Genomic DNA, 19284 nt, shown 5'->3' with positions numbered 1-19284 from the left:
ACTCAGCTATGTTAGGATGAGCTAGAACATTCTCACTCCTCCACCTTCCGGGTCATATGTTGGGGCTTTTTATTCCTGTGTTGTGAAACTGAGGAATGCCTAAGAAAAATTCTGCTTCCAGCTTCTAAAACCACATTATTGTTTCCCCTTGCTGACCTTTTATCCTGCCTTTGATTCCTGTCGGCAGAAACCCAGGAGCCCCGTGCTTTCCCACCCTCCCAGGACACAACAGCATAGGTCTAAGTGACCCGCAAGTCCCAGCCTGGCTCATCCTGTCTCTGTGTTGGGAAGTTCTGTGACTATACCCTGTCCCAAATCTCCCTTCCCAGCTGGTCTGTTGTATTAATACTGAGCATTAATCCCATTAAGATAAGACTCCCAAGGAGATGTTCTACCTGACAATGGCAGGAATATGTGTGACTTCATTTTAATAAGATGCCTTAAAATGCTAGACCCTCAGTTCTCAACTGGAAACCGTTTCACTGTCACCTCCCACTCCCCCCACCCCCGAGGGCATCCGACAATGTTTAGAGACCCTGCCAGTTGTCGCAGGTGGGAGCAGGGGAGTTGCTCCTTGCATCCAGAGATTAGAAACCGGGGTTGCTTCTAAAGATCCTACAATGTACAGGACAGTCCTCTTGTACAAAGGCTTAGATAAAAGGGGAATTTCGTTGACAGTGTCTGGGCAAAAAATATTTGGGGGAAATGCCCTTTGAAAAACACACACAGACACATGTTTTGTGTTGCTACCTCTTCTTCGGATCATTCAAGTGTGAGAGTTTCTAGAAGGAATGATGGAACTCTAGAGGGACCAGGCGAAGCCCAACTAAGGGGCTGATCACCTTGGAGTGCTTGAAGTACTCTCAGTACCTTGCTTAGGTCACCCCAAAACATAGTTCATCAGGGAAGAGAAAATGCGGGGAGGGGAAGATTTCCCTTGCTCTGGGAGAGTTTATTTCCATTTTCTGAGCTTTTGCTGCTTGTATGTTAAGTGGCACACACAATCCAGATGCACAGATTTCAGTGAAGTCGTTAGAGATCTTATATGTTTTTAATTAAGCTGAGGGAAAAAAACAACAACATGTTAGCCAAGAGCAAGCACTGATACAGACAACAATAACAGAGAGAAGTTGATGGGGCGGGGTCTAGCCGCTGTGCTACCACAGCATGCTGGTACTGAGAGGCGGTGAGCACTTAGATGACACCCCCAGGAGAACACAGGTGAACATCTGCAATACTTTCTTAATCTAGAATATATCTTACCTGTGAACTCACAAGCTAGTTATCATAGTAAGGTATGCCTTCCCTGAAAATCTTTACAGATTGAAAGACACCTGTTAATCAAGGTGTTAAGTGTGATCCCAAGAAAAGACAAGGGAATAATTTCCATAACTTCTTTTCACCAGAGGGTTTGGCAAGACTATCATGAGTTTAGAATAACAAAGTCAACACCGAAAATTCGCTTTAATGTTTTGATTTCACAGAAAATGTAGACTTGTAAATAACAATAGTTCTTTGTAACAGTCTGCCTGACACTTTTATTAGCTTTTGGACGTGGGAGGTTTGGCTAAACAAGAATCTATGTGAATATCAGGGGAAAAAAAAACTAGATCTTGAACAACGATGATTTAGAAAAATAATGATCATGTTGGGCTTTGCAAGCCACCTGTCACCTTGCTGATCCCCAGAAAAATGTAAAGAACATTCTCATGGATGAGTGAAAGTTTTCTCTGCCTAGGTAAGGAGGAGGTTAGAATCAGCACGCCTTAGTTGTCAGCTTACACCAGCGGACCGCTTTGCAGAAGGTCAGTGCAGACCTGACAAGAGCAGTTTACCGGCTTTGGAACTGGGACGTCTATTTGTTGACAGTGCAACTCTTGCTCTTAAGATAAGGAAACTCAGGTTGAAGTACAGTAAATAGACAAAAGAACGGTTCTGGTCCATTGGATACCTCTCTGAGCCTTTATTTTGAGAGTGGGCAAGAGGGGAGATGAATGTTCTTTAGCTGAGCAAGACATCAGCCCTGGGCCAGCCTTTAATAAGTGAGAAGTAATAACAATATCCTGGCCTGAAAATACCATCAAACCCAAGCACATGTACAGTCACGTTGGCTGTCCCAGAGAGAGAGAGGCCTGCTGTAGGTCTTGTAGAGTCAATGTAAGATTCTTTAAGAAGTTAATAAGGCCGAGAAATGCCGATGTGAAGTTAGATTTTTCTGACTTTAAAGCTACCTTCTTTGAAAAAGAAATATGATACCTGATATTTTCAAGCTTTGTAATGACTCCTATAAAAAGGCAAGTGGTTGTGACAATTGAAAACATCTCTTGAAATTAACATTGGCAGCTGGGAGCAGAGCTGGACACCAGGTATGGACAGCTGAGCAATGGCCTGAGGCTCAGGGCCTCCAGATGCCTAGAAGTCAGTGCTGGGAGGGGACGGGTGTAGCAGCAGCCGGAGGCTGGGGGCTACCCACCAGAGCTGAAAAAGCCGCACTCCACCATTGCCAGACTCAGCTGGTCTCTTGGCAATAGTTACCTGGCTCTTTCCTTCTCACTTCTCCTCCCATGATCAGGCCATGTGCAGATTAAATTGCCATTTTTGGTGGATCTTCTGGGATGTTGTGTCCAATCTAGTGACACCCATTGTAAGGCAGAGCAGATGGGCAGTGTTCTACACCTCGGGGTGCTTGTACCTCTCCGCCCATCCTGAAGCAGTTGTGGTCCAGTAACAGGTCAGGGTCCCCATCCCCAAGGGGCACAGAGCCAGAGCCAAGTGTGATCATGGCTCCAGGGGTGCTCGTGCTTGAGTTTAAGCCATTTAAGGAGATAAATTTGTCTCTCCTTCTCTTTTCTTTTTAATATTTATTTATTTAGCCACTCTGGGTTGTAGGTTGTGGCATGTGGGATATTTGTTTTGGCACGCGGGATCTTTGTTTCGGCACGCGGGATCTTTAGTTGTGGCCTGTGAACTCGTCAGTTATGACATGTAGGATCCAGGTCCCTGACCAGAGTTCAAACCTGGGGCCCCTGCACTGGGAGCACAGAGTCTTAGCCCCTGGGCCACAGGGAAGTCCCTAACTGGCCTCTTAAGGCAAGGTGTTAATGCTTTCAGAGTGACCGTCCAGGACGCTGTAACTAGAATGCACCTTGACAAATGGTGTTCACAGAATACAAAGATCAGTTGGCACCACAAAGCAAATGAAAAGACATGATCTTGGGCTTAGAAAACTTCCCTTTCTAATACAATTTTTTTATTGAGGGGAAATTCATAAGGGGATTTGACCTGAATGGAGTCTTTCATTGTTTTATTTTGGGTAATCCATGCCATATAGTCCCTTAAAAGCCTGGATAATCAAGAGTTTAGTATCTTTTAGAGTCATGAAACATTGATCCTTTACCAAGTGTTAGAAAAAATGAGTTTGAAATTAACTTCACCTTTTAAAAAATTTGGAGAATTTCCCCCAAAGAATGGAGATTTTCTCTTTCATAAGTAAAAGCCAGTAAAAATATTTCACTCTCTTATTTTGCCCTCCACAGTGGCTTAATCTACTGCTGCTTAAGAAGGTTGCCATAGTCTCTCTTACAAATTAGGACAATTTATGTAGCAAGAGGCAATTTATGAGCAAGGGCACATGGACATGCCTCATCCCCTTGTTCCTTATCATGAAGGATACATTTCAGCATAAAAAGAAAGTCAGATCTAAACATGCCATGGATAAACAAACAATGAACATCCCCTCAAGATGTTAAAATTGCTTAGAATCTACCAGGTTAATTCGGAGACAAACTAGTTTCATTTAAGAGATAAAGTGCCTAACTTTCTTGAAGACTTTGAGTGTGTTTCTGTTTGTAGGAGCATCAGGGTAATGACTGGTATTTCTGTAGATCCCTTTACGTCTTTTGATCTCAGTTTTTCCAGGTACAAGCTGAGGGGAACTAAAATGTCCTCCAAAATCCTTTCCATGTCTAACTATATCCATAGATTTATGACTTCACAATTTATCCAGCAGGAAGAGAGGTGCTGATGGTTCAAGCATCAGTGTAACCAAGACTGAGTCCCACTGCTTGGCCTCCCACGAGACCCCCAGGCCCACATTGGACCCAGAGCAGCCACCATGACACTCCACTCCTTCCCTCTAAATCCATAGAATAAAAAGAAGGAATAGCCACTTTGGAAAAATTAGATGGTAAGGCATCTGCCTACAATGCAGGAGACCCAGGTTCAATCCCTGGGTTGGGAAGATCCTCTGCAGAAGGAAATGGCAACCCACTCCAGTACTCTTGCCTGGAAAATCCCATGGACAGAGGAGCATGGTAGGCTACAGTCCATGGGGGCACAAAGAGTCAGACACGACTGAGCAACTTCACTCTTCTTTAGGATTTGGCAGTGAGGGCAAAGAGATGAATCCTGTCATTTTTGAGAAGGGTGATTGCAACCATGAAATTAAAAGAAGCTTACTCCTTGGAAGGAAAGTTATGACCACTAGACAGCATATTAAAAAGCAGAGACATTACTTTGTCAACAAAGGTCTGTCTAGTCAAGGCTATGGTTTTTCCAGTAGTCATGCATGGATGTGAGAATTGGACTATAAAGACAGCTGAGTGCCAAAGAATTGATGCTTTTGAACTGTGGTGTTGGAGAAGACTCTTGAGAGTCCCTTGGACTGCCAGGAGATCCAACCAGTCCATAGTAAAGGAGATCAGTCCTGGGTGTTCATTGGAAGGACTGATGTTAAAGCTGAAACTCCAACACTTTGTCCACCTGATGCGAAGAGCTGACTCATTTGAAAAGACCCTGATGCTGGGAAAGATTGAGGGCAGGAGGAGAAGGGGATGACACAGGATGAGATGGTTGGATGGCATCACCAACTCAATGGACATGAGTTTGGGTAAACTCTGGGAGTTGGTGATGGACAGGGAGGCCTGGTGTGCTGCGGTTCATGGGGTCGCAAAGAGTCAGACACGACTGAGCGACTGAACTGAAACTGAAGGGGCAAATATCATTATGACAAAACACTCCATAAGGTTGATATCTATAAACCTTGGTCTAAATGTCCTGTCTAAAGCAAGGATCAAGAACGTGAAAGCCAAAATATCCAAGGATGAGCAGCATCAGTGATTTGACACAAGATGCCTGAAGGGAATCATCCTGTTAGTTAGCGTAGCTGTGTGAAGAGATCACATTTAGATCTAGAAGCTAACTGGACAGGGCAGAAGGAGTACCTTCATGTATTTCACCTTTCTTTCATCTGATACATTAAGTAGGGCAGGCAGCCTCTCCATTTCCCCTGGATGTCAATTTTTGGTTTAGGGCAGAAGCCAGCCACAATTTGCTTATTGATGTTTCCATAATTACAGCTGGGTCCCTTAACTATAGTCTCCAAGTTATAATTTGTTTGCAATATAATACACTAGAGTTACCAACTTCATAAGCAAAGTTACGTGTCATTTGCTTTAGGTTAGGGTATCTTGTCGTCGTATAAGCATCAAATAACACAATTAAACATGACAGGTCTTTAACGGTGTGCTTGAAGGGAGATGAGTACTAGCTGATGCTCCCTTGTGTATGTGGCCAACTTTTAGGCAACTGCTTATGGTAGAGGCTGTCTGGGCATGACTTTGCTTTGGAGACCTCTCTGTCAGCAATTTGGTTCCCTGGTCTTGTCATTTCAAAAGTGTTCATTTTCAAAGCCATTTCAGTTACAAAATTCCATGGGCCACAGGCATCACACCAAGTAGGAATTTTATTCCCCACTTTCCCCCTTATCATGTTGTACAGACACATTTTCTAACCTTCCACTCTCTACGCTACTTCCCTCCATCTTCACCCAGTACTTACAGAATACTGCCAGATCATCAGTCTCCTTTTTAAATCTCTTCAAATCTCATTCCCTAAAAGGTTCTTTATATTGAGTGGACAGTAATGCAAAGCAGTCACTTTCTGAGGCTTTTGCTATTGCACAGATTCCAAACTGTACCAATGGACAACAGACCCACCTTGTCACATCAGATTTTAATATGGCAACAAATGCCTTGAAATACATGCATTTGAAACCTGAAGTTTATTGAAAGCCATTTTTCTCCAGCCAATTACCGATTGATTACCCCAGAGGTAGCAGGCTGTGAAAATCACTTCATCAGGCAAAAGCCTTGCTTGGTCTTTTCAAGAATTAAAGTTAAATCAGTGGGGATTGATTCTGCTTTCTTTACTTTACCCTCCAGAGAGAAGTATAGAATTTCTTAACTGTGAACATTTGTTGAAAAACACAGAGGAAGCTCATTTGAGACACTTTTTCTCTCTGGTCATCTGCTCTAGAAAGAGGAAATGTCGAGGGGGGTGGAAACAGTGACCTGGCCCCTCCGCTCCTCTAACAACCTGTTGTGACCAGGAAGAGACATGTCCCAGGATGCCAGAAGTCAGAGAAAATAGGGAAGACTTAGTGTGCAGCGTGTGGCCCCTGTCCTGGCCCCCCAGGGAGGGGGAAGGGGCTTCTGTGCCTCAGGAAGTATCTCCCAGAGAGAACCCAAAGGCCCAGCATCCTTGCAGATCCAATGGAGTCCTTGCGGGAGGGAAGATGGATGGTAGCCTCCACTGGGGTCATGTCGGAGCAGCCCAGTCGGGGCTCTTCGGGGCCTTGCACGTGTGCACGTCCAGGGCCTCCACACAGTCCTGGCAGCGCACGGCACAGCACCAGTGGAACTTACACTCACACTTCGTCTTCCGGGTAATGTGGGAGGTGTCGTAGCCTCTGCCACAGCACATGACTTCGCAGCTGTCCATGCCCCGGGAAGTCAGGTTGCACACACGGCCCGCTGTACCCAGGGAGCCTGGAAGACAGGTCAGGGCATGTTACTGAATTAGCATGGGTGGAATACAGCATTCTTCTGAAGGAAGGGTTCCGAGATCATCCTCCAGGACCGGGCCCCAGTGCCACCTCACCATAGCCCAGGGCTGGACCACACAGTGTGTGTGAGCCTCGGGGGCAATGGCAGCAAGGGCCACATCCAGGAAGGATGGACATGAAGCTCTGGGGCTGTCCTGGGCATCCTGACTCCAGCACTCCCACTGTAAGTTGGATGGACTTTTCTGCTTACCCTTACCCAGCCTTGGACTGATGGGCCACTGGATGGCCAAGGCCAGATCAGAATGAAAGAAGGACCTGTCCTGATCCTCCCTCTCCTGACCTTAAACTGCACTAAGGAAGCAGTGGCCAAAGTTAGCTCTCTTGGAATCTGTCAGGGTATGGACCTCTTGCAAGGGAGGAGATTCTGCCTCCCTGGACCTGATTACACTGGCTTCTAGGAAAGATTAGAGAGCTCTGCTTGCTGAAGGGGATGTGTGGGCACCATTTGTATAAGGCCTTGAGGAGGGAGCCATGCTCAGCCTGGTTTATCTTTTGTGTGTTGGTCTAGTGGGCCATTGAGATGTGTGTGAGATACCTGGTTGAAGACAGGATTCTAGGTCTTTGATAAACAAAACTGGTATAAAAAGCCTGTTAGAAATGACTAGTGGACATTGTCTTCGTTATTTAGGATGATGCTTGCTACATGGCAATTCATATTTATGTATTTGTTTCTCCAAGAATCTCAAAGATAGGAAGCCTCTGAATTGTTCTCTTCCTGGGGAAGCACTCAGAATTCTTTTACAGGAGTGTTATCAGACAGCAGAAACAAGTGTAGCGGACATTCGTAGAGCCTGCTCAGCTTATAGTGATCCTTTGTGCTCAGAGCAGGGCGCCTGGCAGCAATAGTGAACAATGTGACTCTTCTCTGTCAGCAGCAGGTGACTGGGCCAGGGGTGGGCACTGACTTGAACTGGGCCACTCGGGTAGATTTCCCTGAGGATTTGTGCTTCTGATGGAGACAGTACAAACTCCAAGTATAAACTCGGTAGCCGTTGGCAGCTGTGTACCATGATGTGGTCTGTGGATGAGAAGACGTCACAGAGACAAGACAAGACAGATGTCCAGAGACAGTGAGGACAAGACATGGAATGAGAATGCTGCCCAGATGCTGGACTGTTTTCTGGACATTTCTCTCAGAGGTCTGGCTGCATTCCAGCCTTTGGATTCCTAGACACCCTGTATCCTTGTAATAAATTTCCCCTTTTAGCTTACACCACTCAAGTTTCTATTACTTGTGATTGACAATCCTATATAATCTACAAACCTAGAAAAGCTAAACTCTTACTGAAAAACTAAACAAAACAAAACAAAAACTTTTATCAGGATGAAAAAGACAGTGACTTCATTTTCCATTGCTCCATTATTTAACTAGGAATTTCTCCCTCTTTATAACTCCTCTGGTGCCTCGTGACTCTGTTTATCACATTCCGCCCTGTGTTCCAATTATCTATATAAATGTCATGTTGCCCTGCCTGTCAAGAATGACCAGGGAAGCAGCCAGGTTCAAGCAGGGCGTGAGGTCAAGAAGAAGAGTAGGAGGGGCAGGACTTGCTCTGCGTGATCAGGCCACTGACCACAGGAAGACAGGCAGGGGAATTTCATAAGGACAGGAAGGATGGCAAAGGGCTGGGGTCAGGGTGGAGGGTGGGTCAGCCAGGGATGGCTTGGAGCCTACATCATGCTGAAGAAGCAAAGGGTTAGAAGAGACAGCAGCCAGATTTGGGGCGACCCTCAGGACAGTACTCAGAATTACTGTGCAGAAAGGACTCACTGCCAAATGCTGCCTCTTAACAGCACACCCATTTATTTACTTCAGTAAATACTTAGTGAATGCAAATGTGGAAGACATTGTGTGGCTACTTGGGGTTTTGGTGGTGATGATGAGGAAATAAAATAATTAGGATTTTAGTTCAGTTCTGATTCGCAGGAAACTCATAATACAAGGAAGAGATAAATATGTAAAGAGGTATTTCCACTACTTCAAGATAACTGCTCCATTTGCTGAAGACTTTCTGTAGCCAACAGTAGGGTTTTGTGAAAATAGTACTGTAAAGCTCAAGACAATAGAGTGAGGTTACTTAGGGCTTGGACAGATCAGGGTTCAAATCCTAGCTTTACCATGTATGACTGTGTGACCTTGGGTAAATTAAGTAAGATAAATTACTTAATCTCATTAAGCTTCAGTTTCCTCCCATGCAAAACTGGGATAAAAACAGTTCCTTCCTCAGGGGCTGTGGTGAGGATGGAATGAGATTATGCTTGGAGGCGCCTGGCATAATAAGTGCTCAATAAATGTTAACCATTCATTCACTTGGGCTCAGATGGTAAAGAAATTCCCTGCAATGCAGGAGACTTGGGTTCAATCCCTGGATGGGGAAGATCCCCTGGAGAAGGGAATGCCTACCCACTCCAGTATTCTTGCCTGGAGAATCCCATGGACAGAGGAGCCTGGCAGGCTACAGTCGATGGGGGTCACAAAGAGTAAGACACAGCTGAGTGACTAACATTTCACTTCATTCATTCACTTAACAAATGTTTAACAAAAGTGCCTACTATGTGCTAGGCCTAGTTCTGGGAGCTTGAGCTGTGTCAATGAACAAAACAAAGATCCTGCCTGCTTTGAGGAGTTTATATTCTAGGGAGAGTGCATGAACCATATTATCATAATGATATTTATTAATATTAATAGTAGTGAACAGGATCAGAAAAGGAGCTGTTAATGGTTTTGTAGAGGAGGTGGCATTAGATATAAGACATGAAGGATGAATAGAAGATTGAAGGGAGAATGGGGTGACAGGCCTTTCTGGCAGGAGAGAACCTCCCAGTAGAAACTTGGAGGTCAAGTACACAAGAGACTGTGTAGAGTCAACGTGACCGAGGCAGAGGTTGCATGTTAGGCAACAAACACGGAAAGGGAGGTTGGAGCAACAGGTCAAAGAGTCTTCCTGCTTTGCTACAATTAGGACTTTATTCCACGGTGGATGGTGAACCAGTCCAGATTTTTATTCAGAGAAAAATATGTCAAAATGATAAATCTGAAAGAGTGGCTTGGGGCAGGGTGGTATCTTGAGTCCTTTGGATTAGTCCAGGCAAGAGATAATGAGTGGAGGCAGAAGACAAATGCATGAGGTGTTAAAGGGGAAGGATCACTAGGTCTTGGTGACTCACTGGATTAAAGGACGAGTTGTAGGGAGTAACAGTGTGTCAAGTAGGAAAAGACTGAAAACTGTTCATTCAGTTCAACAATAAGGGAGGCAACTAGTGCCCTTTAATGAGAGCTGCCTCAGTGGGACAATATGCGTGGATGCAGTGGACTGAAGCGTGAACAGGAGGAAAGGCCAGGTGGTGACTGAGAAGCTTGATGATGAAGTGAATGAAAGAGCACAGGTGAAAGGAGCGATGTGCCTGGACTTCCCTGGTGGACCAGTGGCAAAGACTCTGTGCTCCCAGTGCAGGGGGCCTGAGAACTAGATCCCACATGCTGCAGCCAAGAGCTTGTGTGCCACACTAGAGATCCCACACGGCACAACTAGACCCAGTGCAGCCAAAGAGTACATTCAGAAAGAGAAAATACTAATAAAAAAAGAAGTGATGAGGCTGAAGATGGGACTTCAAGGTGATTTCAGGCCGGTAAGTTGATTGGTAGTTTGTTGTATAGCAGCATGTATCTGATGGACTGTGTGTAGGTGTTCGTTATATAAAGCACAAAAATGGGGAAAACTATGCTATTAGAAGTCAGGGTAGTGATGTCTTTTGGTGGGTTGTAGTGAAAAGAGGCGCAAAGGAGACTTCCAGAATACTGTTCTCCTCAAGTTCCTGATCTGGACACATATTATTAATACCCAGAGGTGCTTCTTTGAGAATTCACTGAGCTGTTCACGTGGGATACATGCACTTTGCGGTATGAGAAGAGAGAAGGGGAAGAGGAAGAGGAGGCAGAGGAAGCAGCAGCTGAGGCCACATGTGCAAAGACGTGGAAATGTGTGAGGAGCAGAAAAGTGTTCACTTCGGTGAGAAGGTAGTGCTCAAACGGCAGTAGCCAGAGATGAGCCGGTCAGGTGGGCAGAAGCTGCCTGGGAAAAACCTTGTGTCTCACGCTCAGGGGTTTGCATGTTAGCCAAGGGCAGTGGGGTGCTCCCTAAAAGGGTGATGTGATCTGATTTGCATTTCAGAAGAATCACCAGGGGTGACTGGATTGCAGGGGGCCAGGGTGAAGGCCAGCAGACAAGCTAGAAACCAATGAAACTCTGGGCAGGACACGATGTGGCTTGGACGGAGACAATGGTGTGCGAATGCGAGAGGCTAACAGACTCGAGAGATGCTGAGGAGGAGCATCTCAGGATGTGCGGGCTGACTGGACCAACAGGTGAGAGGGTTTCTCGGGGGTGGGGAACACCTGGGATGGGCAGGCTTTGAGGAGAGATAACGGGCTTAGTTTGCAGCATGTCGAGTTGGCTGTGAATGTGGGCTATCCAGGTAGGAATGGTCACTGAAAATCCTCTTTGGGACTCAGGAGAGAGGTCAGGATGGAGACACGGATTAGGACATCTTTTGCTGAACGGCAACTGAAGCCTGGGGTGTGAACGAGACCCCTAGCAGGTGTGAAAAGTGTTCTCACCTGCCGTCCACAGGAGACTCAGAATTTTTAGCTTTTTTGTGTTTTGTTCATAAGCCCTGCACACTGATAAACATTCCTCACTTCTGCTGATATGCTGTTATCAGAATATAAATCCATTAAAATGCAGTTCGAATTCTTTACCCACTTGGGGGTTGTGGGGCACAGAGGCCAGGACAGAGAGACAAAATGTCTCCTTCCTGAATCAGGCTGTGGGCCTTTTACTGACATCACACGCGGGTCGTCCCCTGGTGGCTTGCGAGCATAAGGAGGTCTACGCTGGTGGTCTAGCTCAGCCTTGAGTAATGGCCCTGGTGGGTTTTGTTCCCCAAATGCAGCAACTGGACTAGACTCCATCTGGACAGACGGCTACTCAGTGAAGGAGTCGCCACATCGTCCAAACTCTGAGAGGAGCAGACAGAGCGATGGCCGCTGGCAAGAGCTTAACTCAGAAGTGGTTTCAGAAAAAGAGATGGAGACTCTGGCACTGAGTTGTCTCAGCAGTTCAGTGTTCAGCTACAGAATGCTGGAAAACACTGAGACTCTGAACAGAAGGTTGAGAGTCGCTGATGTGAGAGTGCTGTGAGGTTGCAGCCCGGAGCAGCCACAGACCTTCTGGGGGATGAGCAGCACCAGGACGGGCCGGCTGAGAGGAAGGCGGGGCTGCCCAGCAGCAGACTGCCCACCAGCTCTGCTTTGGGCTTTGGATCTCGTTAGATCTGAAGACAGGCTGTAGGGAGGAAGGGAAGTTCTGGTACTTGCTATAGTTTGGGCAGAAGATATGATTGGAGGATATCACTGACTCAATGGACATAAGTTTGAGCAAACTTCAGGAAATAGTGAAGGACAGGGAAACCTGGAGTGCTACAGTCCATGGGGTTGCAAAGTCAGACAAGACTTAGTGACTGAATAACAGAGCTATTTCATCAAAACCCTGAAGAGAGGGTTTGCCAGAGTGCAGAAGCTATTTAAAATTGTTGGTATTGTTTTCCTGTATCAAAATTAGAATAAGGGCTTAGTATGATTGACAGCAGTAGTCCTCTATTGTCTTCGGGACCTCCCATTACTCTTTCAAGACAGAACACATCACCATCACCCTCATCCTTAAAAAGAATCAAGACTATGCATTTGTGCATGTGTGTGTGGGAGAGTGAGCTCATGTGTATGAAAAGGAGTCACTGAGTTATATGATCTGACTCCTTGTTTAGTTCTAAATATTTGGGACATATATTTTAGACCTTTTATTCTAAATTATATACCAACTTATTAAATAATGAGTCACTCATTACATGATCTGATGACCCCTGCCTGGGCCACAAATAAAACCAGCTACACTACCAGATTTAAGCCCAAAAGGGCCGGTTTTTAAATTTTCAAAGCCAGACAGAGCTGAAGTTCATCCATCCTTTCTTTTCTCCTCTCTTTTACCCTTCTTCTTCTTTCTTTTTTTTCCCCCTTTACATTTTTTCTTATCCTCTTTCTCTTCTTTTTGTTCATAACTGGGGCCAATATTTAACTTTTACAGGCCAGGCCCTGTGATAAGCCTTTGCCTGCATTATCTCATTTAATACTCATAAGCACTTACAAAGTAGGTACTATTATCATCACTGTTTTGGAAATGAGGAAAGAGAAGGTCAGGGAGGTTAAGTGATCACATGGCAAGCAGGTGGTGGGGTCAGAATTTGGAGAAGGCATATCCGAGCCCAGAGATGGAGGTCTGGACCTTGTGATTGGGCCTCGTGTCCCACCAGAAAATAGGAAATAGGCCCCAGAAAGCTGGCTCATGTGTAACAGTATGTGATCAGTGCTTCTACCTATTTCCTGCTCTCTCCCTTCATTATTTTATCAACTGATGAACTTGCAAAGGTCCTGACATGTAGCTCTTTTGGAGGGGAACTTTTTCTCCAGCACATGATATGTCATTGACAATTAAGACATATAGTTATGTAAGAAAGTAAAGAAGGCTGGTTAGCATGGTACTTATAGCTTATGCTGCATTCTTCCTTTATAATATTCCTGTTGAATTCCTGTCACCTTTTTGAGGAACTAGACAGACTGATTACTTTGTAATAGCAGGGTATACATCTCTAAAACATGTGTGCCCTCAAGGGGGTTCTAATGTACGTCACTAATGTGACTGAGACTCTGGGAGGAGCGTCTCTACGCTGAATTCTCTGGTTTAGAAAAGCCTGTATCATCAACTGGGCTTCCCTGGTGGGTCAATAGTAAAGAATCCACATACGATACAGGAGACGCAGGAGACACGGGTTCGATCTCTGGGTCCAGAAGATCCCCTGGAGGAGGGCATGACAACCCACTCCAGTATTCCTGCCTGGAGAGTCCCACAGACAAAGGAGCCTGGTGGGCTGCACTCCAAGAATCAGACAGGACTGAAGTGGCTGAGCACGAGACAGCTATGTGTGCTTATCCTCTTGCATCTCACTAAAATGAAATGGCATCACTTGATCACTTACCTAACTCTTCCCAGACTTCATTCTGAGATTCTCTGTGCCATTTCCAAATGCCAAATTGGTCACACATTTGCATCATACAAAGTCTACAACAGCCTGTGTGGCTGGCTCTAAAAATCCTTCAAAGGAGAAATTTTAAAAATATTTTTGAGTAATGGCCCTAATATCAGCCTCCCAAATTGATATGCTAAAAGGATAAACATATATTTAGATGCTTCAGATTTGATATGCTTATTTAAAATATTATTTACATTGCTTTATAGTGTTATTTCTTACTACACTTTGATTTACTCAGTTCACTGACCAGAAGTGCCAAGTTGGAAACTCTTTTCCCTGACTTCCCTTTGCTTTAGGTTTGTGAAATATGCCCAGATGTGTGGCCTGCTGGGTACAGATCCCAGTGCCCAGAGTGGTGCAGACACAGGCCCAGCAGACCCATCGTCTTCACACTACGCTGTAGTCAGACCATCTGCCCGGAGTCAGTGCCCGGGAGATCCAGGCTGTCTGCAACCATGGGAGGGTGCAGGTTCCAGCCAGATCCACCTCTCTCCTCCCACAGGTGTTGTCCTCATCCTGACCCACACAAGAGCTCACAAACCTGTGAGGGAAAAGGATAAAGAATTGGAGCTTCTAAATTGCGTAAGTTTGGGACCACATAACACACCTTCGGTGGAGCAAGGCTGAGGGAACATTACAGAATCAAGCATGCCATCCCCAGAGCTATAAAATTAATAATGGAGTCAGGGTTCCCAGCGCAGAAACACTTCTGTCTCCACTGACATGCATCTTCCTGACAGCAGAGGAGGATGGGGGGCTTGTGCTAATAGTTCCCAGACCCACACCTCAGGGACCTGGAGGAAGGGCGCTCTCTCTATCTCTCTCTCTGGATGGGTCTGTATCTCTGGAAATTCCTGCCCTCCCGGCTGACAGAAGCCCATATGTTGACCATTAGGGCATAAAGCAAGATTCACTTAAGCCCGTCATCCAATAGGCTGTTTCTCCCCTGGCTGACTTACATGTTGTCATTCACAACACAGATTTATCGAGGGAAGAAAAGAATGTTAAAGAGCACATGTTAGAGGCCGCACATTCATCTGCTTGGAAGGCTTCCCCCTTCCTTGCATCAAGGATCGTAAAGCTACAGCCAGGACAATGTCTCTCGACTTATCTCAAGGCATTTTATTCAGCATTCTCATAATCACTAGGAAAGGTTTGACTGGCACAGGAAAGAGCGTCCCATTAAATTAGCAAATCCTATCCTGGAATTAAAGTTGTTGAGTCAGACTCTTCAAGGTTTTCTTTATCTGGCACTAACTAGCCTAAGTCAAGTTTATTTCCCAACACCGTCCACCCGCACCCTCATCAAGCTGACTCCTCACTGTCCTACTGAAGTGACTTTCTGATGTCACAGCCATGTAGACTGTTATAGAGTTACCCTCACCTGCCGCGCGGGACTTTCCCCTCACTCCTTTAGACTGAAAGTCTTCCCCCCTCAAGACTCAGGGCCTACTTAGCACCTTTCATCGAGCACTCTCTGTCCGCTCCAAGCCCACCTGGACCATCTTCCCAAGTCCTGTAATGTTAGCACATCAGGCTGTAGGGCTCATATACTGTTTTGAAATGTTTGGTGATTTCTCATACATCTTGTTCCCTAGGGACAGCAGTAGGTCTCATATTACTCAGGTGGTAAACACATACTTCCTGATTTATTAAGTACTAAAATCAATTTCTTACAAATTAATATCAACCTTCCCTTGCCAAACAGGGGCATACTTCTCCAGGAAGGGCTCACCCAGGGGCACTGTGGTGAGGACAGAGGAGCTGAGAGCCTGGTTTTTATTTGAAATATCTCACTTGATATATAAAGAGAACATATACAAAAAATGTGGCACATTTTTAAATGACAGAAGTTAAAAATGACAGGAAAGTCTGTGGCATCAGATTCAGGTTCTGCTATTGCAAACTTAGAGTAAGATTAATTAATAAACTATTCATTCGTAGATTGAGTCATAGGAACCTTAGGAATTTCTAAGTGAGATACATATCTTAAAAGACCAGAGAAGTGAATTTGTCCAAGACTACCCAATTAGTAATCAGTAGAAATAATCATAGGCAGCATCCATCTCCTAATCTATAATGCAGGGCTCTTTATTATATGAAATTTGCAAATTCATAGGCATATGAAATTTGCAAATTTTAAGAAGAGATTTACCACAGCAGCACAAAATAAGTTTCATGGGGAAAGCTTAAAAGAAGTATGCAGATACATTATTTTAAAGTACTTTAACATTCTTTTATTTATAACACATTAATATAGTAATTAGAAATATTTTTTTCTATTTCCAAAAAAGTAAAGAATATCTATTTGATAAATTCTTTCTTGTTAGTAGTTATGTCAAAGACTTAGAAATAAGAAAATTAAATATTCTTTTTTTTTGAAATAAAAAAAATCTTTTTAAAAAAACTTCACAAATTCAATCTAATTGTCACTGTCAAATCAGGGTACTTTTTAGTGTATCCTAAAACATATAGTAATTCTAGCAAGGTTGTATTCTAAAAGGAAATGCAGATTTACAGATCATGTCTATACTATAAAATAGCATTGGCTGTAAAAGGTATTTTGGTATGTTAACAATGAAATCTGATGAACTAGCGTGTAATCCCACTGATAATAGTAAATGGAAAAGGCCCCCAAAAGAGTAAAAGAACTGAGTATTTGATGGCAGCTAAAAGTAACATATAGAGTCTGCTGCTGCCTTTATTTAAGACCTTTTATGTCATCCAAGGAAATGGGTAGCCAGAAGCATCTTAGGCTCTGTAAATGCCCCACTAATGCACTTGAATATGAGGGAAAATTCCATTTAACACTTATGCTTAAATGGGAATTTTCATAGGCTGTGTGTTATAAAATAATCAGTGATGAATGAAGACATGCTGAAAAAAGAAACCAAATTATCTTTAAGCTAGACACTGCACCAACATAAGTATCCAGCTAATATGATGAACATATTTTATGTTGTTTATAACTTGCCATTCAGTTTAGTTCAACACATGTGTATGTACTAGGTGCCAGGGATTCAGTGGTGAATAGACAGATATATTAATAGTTCCTGCCATCATGGAGTCAGAATCCAGTGGGACAGACAGGTAGTGAACAAATATTTAAACAAATAAAAACTTCTGGCACATTCTAGGAATGAAAAAAGAAGGCTTTCTGTGATAGATCCTTTGAACATTTTAAGAGGACATGGTGATGGACCAGATGTGGAAGTGAGAAAGCAGTGTAACAAAGGATGTGTGGGTTTATGGCTTGACCGATGGAGTGGGCAGTCATGCCATTTTCTGAGAAGGGGAAACCTGGGGAAAACATGTTTGGGGAATGGGACAAATCTAGAGCTCAATTTCTAACAGAAGTAGGTTGATAAAAACATGAGCATGCTGGAGCTGTTAAGCAGGGGGTTGAATACAGAACGAAGAGAGAGGAGAGGACACAGATGAGGCCTGAGATAGCAGTTAGAACCGTATCAGTGGAGGAGGCCACCCAGAGAGAAAATGTAGAGGAACCAGTGAGAAGAGACTAGATCGGGCCCTGAAGATCTTCAAGGTTTAGAAGTAGACAAGGAGACACTAACAACTGAAATTGAGAAAGACCAATTTCAGGTCAGGAGGAAAATCAGGAGACTGTGGTGTTACAGAGGTCAAGGAAATAGTGTTATAAGAAGGAGGGATATGCTATCTGCATTATATGCCACCAGGAATTTGAGGGTCCACCAAATAATATTGATATAAATTATATAAGATAATCAATCAATAATTACTGTGAAAATGGTGACTTAAAAACCTCACCAATATATTTTCGTATCATTCTCACTTATTCTAGCTGTCTTAGCACTTTTTTAGATATCATGGAATTTCTACAATAAAGCTTAACATAGAAAGGGATAAAACACTTATTCTTTAATTTTCAAAGTGACAAATGTAAGGTAAAACCTCATAATAGAGCAGTGGAGTGAGAACTGAAACCTAAGAAAATCACATTTTGGCCCAGGTAGGGTTTCCTAGCACCTAGCCTTTGTCCCCTGCCTGCCACCCACCTGGGTCATCCACAAGGACTGGGAGGCCTATGAAGCCATGAGGGCAAAGACCAATTCTGACTACCTCATTTTTGCATTCCTGGGGCTTATCGTAGTTTCTGGCATATAGAAGGGGCTTAATGAATATTTGTTCCATGAAGAGATGAGGAACCTCAGATATCCTGGTGGGAATTGTACATTTCGGATCAAAATAAGGTCCACCCACTGCTATTGGCTGACATGGTGTTCTCTTGTTTTTTTATTTTTATCAGGTCATAACCACAGAGTTCAGAGGTTCTGCAAGCTAGTCACACCACGGTGTAGGTCTAGAACACCAGACTGTGTAAGCCTTGGTTGAGGTTGTGTTCCCATAGGTATTGAGCTGTTTGCTAATATGATTTATGTGGGAAGAACCACGATACCCGAGAACTCACATCGTTCACAGCCTGCAGCTGTCAGGCAGGTAAAGCTCTCCTCTGATTTCTGAGGAAGTTCACTTTATGCATTTCACTTTGCAGAAAGTCCTACATCAGTACTGGTTTTTGCTAACCAGAAGAAATCCCAAGAGAATTTTTGCTTTACCAAAAAAGGCGAAAAGTGAAAGTAGCACCGAGCCCTTGTTTTTGGAGCAAGCCGGTACAGAGGCAGCACCCACCCAGAGCAAGAGCGGCCTTGCTCAGCTCCTTCCCCGGGACCTGCACTCAGCATCTCTGTATCAAGGCGCCATCACCCGGAACTGAGTTTGTAAGTGTCCATGCTTTATCTCCATGGGCTCTGTGCATCTGTTAGCAAGATGTGTTCTAAGGTAATCACTTCTTCGCTTTTGGCCATTTTGGCTTATGAAAGTTTTTATAGGAAGGTTCTACTTCTAGACAGCAAGGGAAACCTGTCTCAGGCTTTCAGTAACAAGTTAAACAACTGGTGAACTCCACTTGCTTTCTGAACTTGACAGGAGGATTGCTTGTTTTCTACAGTGGGAGGGGAGACCTCGTGGTGACCTCTGGCCCAGGTCAGGGTTTTTACAGAATAACCAGTGCAAGTGGTCTGTGATTAGGTGCAGGCCTTCTTTGGAGAGACAGCGGCATTCCTTAGCCAGAGATGCACCTATCTCTAACTTAAGGGCTTCTTTGATTTACAGATGCCAGGGGCAATAACCAGAGGAGATAACCACACAACCACCCATCCCCTAAAGCCCAGTTCCTAGATCTGGCCTCCAGTTCG

At 44.3% G+C, this 19284-nt stretch overlaps 1 protein-coding gene across 1 annotated transcript in view; it reads right to left on the bottom strand.

Moving 5' to 3' along the window:
- Positions 1-6162: 6162 nt before the first annotated feature.
- Positions 6163-19284, bottom strand: part of WNT2 (Wnt family member 2) — a 42898-nt gene continuing 29776 nt past the window's right edge. Inside the window, exon 5 of the mRNA XM_055590297.1 lies at positions 6163-6827. Within this exon, the coding sequence (XP_055446272.1) occupies positions 6598-6827 (230 nt within the window). The 3' untranslated portion in view covers positions 6163-6597. The remainder of the gene's footprint in view (positions 6828-19284) is intronic.

This window comes from Bubalus kerabau, chromosome 8 (assembly GCF_029407905.1).
Source record: "Bubalus kerabau isolate K-KA32 ecotype Philippines breed swamp buffalo chromosome 8, PCC_UOA_SB_1v2, whole genome shotgun sequence".
In the NCBI taxonomy this organism is placed as follows: domain Eukaryota; kingdom Metazoa; phylum Chordata; class Mammalia; order Artiodactyla; family Bovidae; genus Bubalus; species Bubalus kerabau.
This window is presented reverse-complemented; position numbering and strand designations above follow the sequence as displayed.